The sequence below is a fragment of the Chenopodium quinoa genome, unplaced genomic scaffold (assembly GCF_001683475.1).
Source record: "Chenopodium quinoa cultivar QQ74 unplaced genomic scaffold, ASM168347v1, whole genome shotgun sequence".
Classification (NCBI taxonomy): Eukaryota; Viridiplantae; Streptophyta; class Magnoliopsida; order Caryophyllales; family Amaranthaceae; genus Chenopodium; species Chenopodium quinoa.
Genome location: NW_018744790.1, coordinates 942,861 through 952,366, shown reverse-complemented (window position 1 = coordinate 952,366; position 9,506 = coordinate 942,861). Strand labels below are relative to the sequence as shown.

At 34.9% G+C, this 9,506-nt stretch overlaps 1 protein-coding gene across 2 annotated transcripts; it reads right to left on the bottom strand.

The window, feature by feature from the left end:
• Positions 1–1,808: 1,808 nt before the first annotated feature.
• LOC110703918 (ubiquitin-conjugating enzyme E2 27-like) lies at positions 1,809–9,232 on the bottom strand. 2 transcript variants are annotated; one of them, XM_021881717.1, is made up of 6 exons: positions 8,941–9,232; positions 8,260–8,308; positions 4,477–4,636; positions 4,181–4,270; positions 3,896–4,049; positions 1,809–2,076 (listed from the first exon to the last, which is right to left on the bottom strand). In XM_021881717.1, exons 1-5 carry the CDS (start codon positions 9,116–9,118, stop codon positions 3,942–3,944), a joined length of 585 nt encoding a protein of 194 aa, XP_021737409.1. In that variant the 5' UTR covers positions 9,119–9,232; the 3' UTR covers positions 1,809–2,076; positions 3,896–3,941. The 2 variants fall into 2 exon arrangements, with proteins under 2 accessions (XP_021737409.1, XP_021737408.1); XM_021881716.1 differs by lacking the exon at positions 1,809–2,076 and having other exon boundaries at positions 3,682–4,049.
• Between the last annotated feature and the right edge of the window lie 274 nt (positions 9,233–9,506).

Genomic DNA, 9,506 nt, shown 5'->3' with positions numbered 1-9,506 from the left:
AACTTCGACTAGTCATAAGTTATATGCTTGATCCATGGGCGGACCCATGAAGGAACAAGGGGGGACCATTGTCCCACCACTTTCGGAAAAAAAAAAGAGGAAAAAAATTTAGGAAAAAAATAAAACTGGGAAAATAGTTATATAAAATTGAGTGTAAGAATAAACAAGAAGTTTGCCTTAGCTATGTTGGTAGTGAGCTAGAAACAATATGTCAAGGGGCCCAATTTCAGGTTTACCTAGATCGACAGAATCCGTTAGTTGGCGGTGATTGGTGGTAAAAGTCAATTTTCATTTTTTTATGTGGTGATAAAATAAAACTTTTTTTTATGGAGGTGGTAAAAACAATTAAGTTGTTTTTCGGAGGTGGTAAAAATAAAAAAAATTCCTTTATTTTAACCAAACCACTCGACTACTCCCTTATTCCTATTTCCCAACCACGAGGCACGAACCACCACCCATGCGGCCAAGAGTCACAGACTGCAACGAGCATCTTCAGCAAATGTTTGCTAAGAAATTAACATCACAAGATAATATGACATTCGAATCCCCTTTGTAACATCACTCCTTTTTTTTTTGGTGTTTTATTTCAACTATACCACTCGACTACTCCCTTATTTCTATTTCCCAACCAAACCCAAATTACTTGTATTGTGTACCCGTTTTTTTTTTTTTTTTTTTTTTTTTTTTTTTTTTTTTTTTTTTAAATAGGTTGATATTAGTTGAATTATCGAAATTGTCCCCCATTGTTAAATTTCTAGGTCCGTCACTGGCTTGATCCATAAGTCAACTTTAGTTTGAGGTGTACCAACAAAATCAATCACCAACCTTAAATTGTTTAATAAATATGATTAAGAAGTACTTTATTTAACAATTAATTTAATAAACCATAAATAGAGGGGTGTACACGAAAATCAAGAAGCAGCTTGACCTCTCTGATGCTTGGACAAATGATGGTGGAGGAAGAGAAGGATATGTCCTCGTCCTCCCACGTGATAGAATCAGCATGGACTATACTGAGAAAATCCAAGATTCTTTCTAATTACCATTCAAGACATAGGATTCTTGTCAAAATAGTTAGGTAATTCTAATTTAAGTTTTAGTCCATCATCATTCATGGAAAATTCTGACACGGAAGATCAACACAATTTGTATCATTCATCAAACCATACTAGGAACCGATCTCATTGACTAAAATGAGCTAAACTGAACTAAAATGAGCTTATTAGAGCTTAACTAAATTGAATATTTTAAGAGAGAAGGAAGTTAGGAGCTGAGTTGAACTAGCTGAACTAAATTAAATATTTTATGAGAGAAGGAAGTTAGGAGCTGAGCTGAACTTAACTTATTATAGATGAGCTGAACTGAACTTAAATTATTAGAGTTGAGCTGAACTGAACCGGACTTATTAGAAGTGAGCTGAACTGAACTAAAAATAATCCGATGAGAATAGGGCCTTACTTCGCTATGGGCGATATGAGTTTCACACTTGCCAATACACATCCTATACCATTAACGAAGTATGTTATAAAAAAAATATTAGAAATATAAGACTTATACTTTAGAAGTATTGGATAGCAATCTAACAAATTCTTACATGCCAAAGAAAAATAAAATCACAAGCGAATGAAGCGATAGTCTAAGTAGTATATTCCAATCACAGAGTTGCTCTACCTGGACATTGACATCTATGATGCAATGACGTCATAGAGGCTAATATAAGCAGGGTAAGAATCAAGAGAAATTCAGAGCACCAGGAAAGCATATTTAGTATTAACCACAAAAACTCAAAGAGAGAATATTCTACGATATAAAAATTTAGTCGAATTGCTCATACGGATGATAGTAGCAACTAAATCTACATTAGTAACAAGAAAATGGAAGGTGGATAAACCTCTCTAGCTTCAAGGTTGTACATCTCAATGTGCAAGAAAGAAGAGACCAGAACTATCAATATCCAAATGATGTATTTTTCAATCTTTTAGTGACAACCTCTGAACAATCTTTTGGTAACTTGGTAATGAAGTCCATGATAGGTGTCTGGAGACTTTGTAAAGCTTGTAAGTTGAACCAACGCATCTGTAATTAGGAAGTGTATTAGTCACACAAATCAATTAAAATTTCACGAAACACTTGTTGACTGAAGAGACGTGCCACTGAACCGAGATATAGCAACTATTTTAAGTGCATAACTACATCATAGTCGCTCAAACAGCAAAACATTCTTCACTGTGCCATGAAAAATTGGAAAGCAAATTTCACATGCTGCATAATAAAGGACGACATTGATGCCTAGATTAGATCTCAAAGGATACAATATGAACTTTAAAATTCATGTCAAACCTAAAGATGACTACAAAATATATCAGACCACACTTATTACCCTTTTCCAGAAACTACTTTAAACTCATTTACATGACCAAAGAAGTAATAATAAAAAGTATGCTCATAACATCAGGTCAGATTGGAAAAAATCACAACACCTCAAACTCAGAGAAATTGAAAACCACAATCAAAGACTTGAGCAATTAAAAATGGTAGCCAAGAACTTGGAAGGTATGGCACTGACTTTAAACATAACCCAAGATCATCACAACTATAAACACCAGAACTCAACAAGAATGGATACCATATCTACTTTCAATAAATAAGCAAACTGAGTAAAATCAAAATTAAAAAACTGAATACTTTGGAAAGATCCTCAAACTCCAATTACGGTGGATCCTCAACATATTATCCAAGCTGAGTTGTCTGACAGCCATTATCCTCAAAGAGAAGTCTTTCATGCTAAAGAATGTGCTTGTCCTCCCTTTGATTTTAGTCACTGACTGTGTTACCAGACTTAACCCCCACCCCCCCCCCCCCCCCCCCAAAAAAAAAAAAAAAAAAAAAAACACACAAATTCAATCACAATTTATAAATTCTGCTGCTCACCTTCTATCCTTCATCCCATACGTCGACAATTTACACTCAAAGCCTCTTTCCATCTCACTTGCATGTGTATTACAATAACCAGCACTTGTATAATTTCCGCCAATATTATGAGACTCTTATCCTTCAACGACAAACCAGAACTTCGAAAAACTTGATATTATATCAATATATAGCAAACATGCGTTCTCAATTGAGCTAAGGTAACATATTGTCTTCTACGCAATCGTTACCCCCAAGCAAACTACCCCAAATCCCCTTTCCAAACAAAAAGAATTACTGATTCGCAAACCATTGAAGACTATCTTATAAAATATAACCACATACCATACCTAAATGTAGACTATGTAGTCCAAGCAAACAATATAATTAATCTTGTCCCAAACTGGCCCAGCAGTTCACTACTCCAAACAAAATTACAAAATCAAAGACATAGATCTTCAAATAATATACGTAGTATTTTAAGTCAAATTTCACAGAGGTGTAGCCATACAGATTCTAGAAAAGAGAGGGAGGGGGGGTGGGTGGGTTGAGACAATACAGAACCACCAGATCCCCTTTTGCCTTCCTTAAGCTATCATAATTCATAAATGCAGAACAGGTGAAAGGTAAACTGAGCCGTCTCTAATATTCTCTTCATTCTGCCTCTACTTTTTGTTTACACCTTCAATAGTTCTTATTTTAATATTCAGATGTAGTAAACACATAAAGGTAAGGAAACAGTGCGCAAACACAATAAAAGAGAGGCAGAAATAGAGATGAGGAGAATCCAACGGACTTTCTCATTCATTCATTAAGCAATTCTATTCAACAACTAGGTTTTGTAACTCCTTTTACATGAGATGGAGCTTAGCATCAATAGCAACAAAATAGCAAAATATAAATTTCAGCAAGGAGTTGACTAAAGATGGCATAGATATATAAGCACTATGACCAACAAGCAGTTCATATACAGCTTAATCAAGACCTTCAAACAGTGCTTTTGCAGCAAAAAAGAGAATTCAGCAATGAATCTAGCTCGAGCAAAGCTTTTCAAGGGCAAGAGTTTCATCCCCACCAACAACTTCCAAAGTACTCCTCACCAATGCTTCAGGAAAGCCCATTTCAGCTAGCCTCTGTACCTGCATGATATTCAACTTCCCTATGACATCATATATTTGAACAAATATGTGGTTCAATCAATGACATACTGACAAGAGATCAAATAAATGAAAGGTATTAGAGGCACTGCTAAGAAGGATGATTTATCTACCTTCTCCTCAATCCCATGGGAAGATGTCTTGGCAAAAGCTTCAGTCCAATAACGAGCAGTGCCTACGAAGGTCTGGTAATCCCGAAGGTACTGCATGGTGCTCCACATGAATTAAATAAGTATGATGAAATGCATGTTTAATGAAATGAACTGGTTAGCTATTGGCGATTAATAGTAAAACCACCAAATTCCCTTCCCCAAAGCACAAAAGGGGAAGTAAGGAGATGGTCTCGAAAGTTGAAACTTGAGAAAATCAAATTAAAAAAACAAAACATGCAATTTAGCAGCAAAGCAACCTGTTGAGCAACGACAGCATCCTGAGGGTCATCTGGCTCTGCTGCAGAAAGTAATGCTTGTATGGAGACAAGTGCTGTCTTTAAAGTAAGAGCAGGACTCCATTGGTCTTTCAAGATATCCAAGCAGATAGCCCCACTCTGACTGCTAATGTTAGGATGCCTTCAATATAATGCATGAATACACATTAAGCTTGTAATCCCCTGGGAGTCGTGCATAATCATACTTTTTTAATACATATAAACACTTCCAAAAATGAAATAAGAAGTATACCCCCCCCCCCCCCCAACAACCACCCACCCAAAAAAAAAAGAAAATGGAATGTGCACAATTCACTATTGCATGACCGTTGCACTAGACATGATCATATATAGCCCTGATAAGGCCTAGGACTCTAGGAGGCTCGAACCAAGAGACCAAAGTGAAACACCCAAATTAAGCCATAATCTTATCACATGTTACAGAAAATTCTCCCATTATGCAGCAGAAAGAAAACCACAAAATCAGAAGAAAATGAAGCTGCCTAAGAGCCAACATATCTTATCTAGAAATGCTCTTATATGGAGGTGGGAATAAGAAAAAGACCATTTCACAATAGAACGGAAGATAATTTCCCTGTCATACCACTTTAACAGTGTATAAGAAACACACTGAGCATGGTAGACCTTCAGACTTGCAAATTTATTATCAGTGCATGTTTAGATAAAATAATTACCTGAACACTTAAAACTTCCACGGTTCCACCCTCTTAAGAACCTCAGAGTCAGACATCCAAACGAAAATTATGAGGGTACAGGCATTTGGATTCTATGGCTTTTGCAAACATCTCTAGCCCTTCAAAGTGCCTAACTCATATTGTTCACTACTACAGTGAATTGATTGAAAAAATATCATGAAATTTATTGCAGGTTATGAACATTATCAGTTAAGCACTGCGTCTCCTCCCCCCCCCCCCCCCCTTTTTTTTCTAATTCTGCTGCTTCTTCCTCCATTTTTCTACCATTTTCTTACAGACAATATCTCTCCCTTACAATCCTCCTTGTCTTCTTCCTTATTTTTAAAATAACAAAGGTAATAACCCAGTTATTGTGTTTGAAATTTAGAATTGAATTTGTTTTGGGTTGTGTTATATAGATTAAATTTGGAATGATGTGAAATTTAGAGTTTGATATGGAATCACCATTTATTTACTTTTTTTTTCCTTCTAATTCCGTCAGATCTTGAGTTCTTGACTGCAGAAGACGACAAGAATATTCTCCACTTGTCTTTAGAGTTTTCATGTTAGATGTTACCACTTAAAACGATACTTTCTCACTCCACTTTAATCTATTTTGCATGCATAAATTCCTAATAAAAATAAGACTCCGTAGATATTGATTTGGAGACATTTCTGATCAAGAGGCTTAAAATTAAAAGTTGTTGCATTGACTTTGTTTTCTTGACATTGCTTTTTGTTACTTTTTTATTGAAAAAGAACACAGTAGTCAGACAGCTTTAAAATTTACAGATGGGAAATATTCTTGCAAGCAGAATGTGTATGATTCGATTTTATTTACAGTTGTGGTAGAATGATTTTGTGATCCTTGACAATCCCTAGGACAACCCAGCAAAAGCCAAAATCAAAATAATATTGTGGGCAGATAATCACATCATGTTTCTTACTTGACAGTTTCTTCCATGTTCAGAGAAAAGAAGTGTACAAGGGAGGTTGATAGACTAGGATGTCTTTGCAATCATTAAGCTCCCTCTTACTTTTCTCTTACAGTCATCAAGCAGAAATTGATTTGATTTAATTACGCATTGATAGTAGCTGTGGCTTTCCTCGCCTATCAGCGAACAACAGGTAAATTTTATGGCCTTCTTTCATATATTTTCAGTCTTCCCTTCCCTTAATTCTATCTCTATGTTGACTCGCTTTGAAAGGCAATTGAATTTTTAGAAATACTAAATATGTATAGAATTAGTTAGAGTTTTGAACCTCCTTTTGGTTCGTTGTGAAGCTCTTTGGGACCTTCAACAGTTACTGTGCTATTGACATGTGTTAGAAATTCATTAGGTTAAATTTTGGGTGTTCCTTCAAACAACATTTGTAGATTAAATAGGCGTTATAGCTTTTATATGAATTGTGCATTGGTCTTTAACATCTAACTGCTTTGAGGGGGATAAGGAAATGATCAATGAGGTTGTACTTCCATTGTAGTATTGATTAAGATTATAAATCAGTTTGGCAGATTTAATCACTCTTGTAATCCTTAACATGGTTATCAATGTTTGATTTTCAATGGTATATAAGCTAATTTAGTTTTTGGTTTAGGGTGCTGCCTTAGAAAAGTCATTGCGATGGGGAAGGCTAAAGGTATGACACTTTATTACCGAGCTCTCAGCTTGTATGCAAGATTATACTCCAAATAGTTACCATACTCCATAAAATTGTTAAATTTTCCACTTTAATTTTGATGGGTGCCTTCGAATATCAAAATCAGATGTCTTTCCTAAATAATTATCCCAAGATTGGAACGGATTGGAAAGAAGGGTGAGAATCATTAAAGGGGAACACATGCTAAACACAAATCTCCCCTACCAAGAGTACAAACTACATATATGGCCAAAAGAAGGAAAAGAGATTAAATCCACAAATATCTTAGCAGTAGAAAGCTTTAGACCCTGTTTGGCAACAAGAGGTTAGTTGTTTGTGGTTTGTATGAGCAGGTTTGATTAGCTGATATATGAGCTAGTTTGACTAGCTGATATATGAGCTAGTTTGACTAGCTGATGTATGTTTGATAAATACAAGTTATATAGCTCGTTTATTGTGTATGCATAATTTATTATTAATTTGAGCAAAATTGGTTATGGGTAGTAAATTTAACCAACTTTAAGATAGAAAAGTCACTGACCTCTCTTACCAAAAAGCTCCCATCATTAGCTTTTTTCAAAATTAGCATTTAGGACTCGAAATCCTCCTGAAATCTTCTCTTAACCAAACAATCGCATTAGAGATTTGATAACCTCTCTTTTGCCTCAAAACTCTCTTTTTTCCCCAAATCTCTCCTAAACATACAGCCCTTAGAATTTCTATCTAATGGATATTAGCCTCAAAAATGAACAGCAAAATCACTTGCTCAGCAGCACACTAAGATGTTATGATTAGACCAGAACCTAATTTCCCAAAAGTTTAATTACCACAAATGAATCTAAATAAATTGAAAAGCTACACATATTAGGTTTGGAAATTCCTCAAACAGAAAATTAGACAAAAATAGATTGTAAGAAAAATATCCTAGAGTCTTAAAAGTTAAAAATGGCGATATACTTTCATTTGGCAGTACATATGCATCAGAGCACAAAGGATCAGCACAGACACATCAGACAGGGATAACTGTGATAATTCTAATTTTCTCATCATATGTAAAATACACTGCCAATTGAGCACCATAAGCAGAATACTGCTGATGGTATGTTACACCAAATTTAACCAACAGAAATTCTAGAAATCAGACAGAGTATTTGTACTTGCACTGGCGCAACAAACCAACTAAATTCATCATTTGAAAATTTTGAACCCCATTCATCACGCAAAAGCCAACTTAAGCTAACAAGTGCAGATTAATGCAATATATCTTACTTCCAAACATTTGACTACTTCGCAAATAATGATAAATGCGAATCCCCCCCCCCCCCGCCCTCCATATTAAATACAATTGCCATTATTGGACAATGCAGCAATTCAACAAAACAAAGCAAGATGAATCAACAAGTGAAAAGGCTGCACAGAAATGTCTTACCAAACTTTTGTCAGGAATTTCATCTTGGGTGGCTCAAAAGGGTATCCATCTGTGATTGAAAAAAAAAAAAGGAAAGCAGCACTACTACTATCAGTCAAGTAAATAAACATCGTTACACATACCTTAAGAGCAAAATAATTTAACAGGGAGAAATGAGGGAAAGCAACAGATCAACCGTCCATCAAAGAAAGGCAATAGATAAATATCATATAACAACCCATTCACAGAATATCGCAAGTGAAAATTCAAATAGTTGACCATTCAACATTGCATTTCAATTAATAATCATAGTTACAAATGAATAACTACAAAACTCCAACTCATATAATACAGGAAAGGATAATTCTTGATTGCAAACAGAAACTACCGCGATTCGGCATTTTCCTTCCTTACTCAAGATGATTTTCACAAAGAATTCCCCAAACTTAGCAAGATTATGTATAATAATCCTAACTAATACGGAGTAAAACAAATTTGCAAAATTCAAATTTACGGGAGCAATCAAATGTATGAAACAAAAGCCTCTATTTTATTAATGAAGAAATTTCAGAATTCAACAAATTTCAGAATTCAATAGAAATCAAAAGGACAAATTAAACATTAACAACACCAATTGACACAGTTCAAATATCAAAATTATCAAAGTAAATTAAAATCAAACAACAACAATGCTTTAATTACCAGGTAAAACGACGTCGATTAAGAAGGTACCACCTTCGTAAGGAGAATCAACAGGACCAGGAATAGTACCAATGAGATGAGAGAGAGAATCAGCTTTTGGCTTCACGCTAACGCCAGAAGAATTGACATCTTTATTGCATTCTTGAAGCTCTTTCTGAACTCTAGCAAAATCCACCATTTTTTATGTTCAGAGAATTTCGATTTCTAGGGTTTTGGTGAAGAAATTTTGGGTTTGATGGAAAAAAAGGAGGGAAGAAGAAACCCTAGAAAGAAGAGTACAGTGAAAGGTTTGATTTGATACATGAAAATTACATTATACCATGCGTGCGCTCCCAATCAAAATGGTACCGTCATTTGCAATGATTTGACATAAAGCAAGTAGAGAGGGAAAATGTCTAATCGTTCCATATAACATGTAACAGAGGTAGTATATGGATTTTAAAAAGATAAGAGACTCCTTTTTTTTTTTTTTTTTTTTTTTTTTTTTTTTTTTTTTTTTATAGCGTGTCACTTTGATTTTTGCACTATTTAGTATTCATGTACGTAGTATTATACTTGACTTAATT

Excerpts from the sequence above, each read along its gene's own strand:
- LOC110703918 (XM_021881717.1), bottom strand. The coding sequence starts at position 9,118 with ATGGTGGATTTTGCTAGAGTTCAGAAAGAGCTTCAAGAATGCAATAAA. Across the intron at positions 8,309-8,940 it reads AATCGACGTCGTTTTACCTG|ATGGATACCCTTTTGAGCCA; the intron begins GTAATTAAAGCA and ends TTTCAATCACAG. Across the intron at positions 4,637-8,259 it reads AAATTCCTGACAAAAGTTTG|GCATCCTAACATTAGCAGTC; the intron begins GTAAGACATTTC and ends ATTATATTGAAG.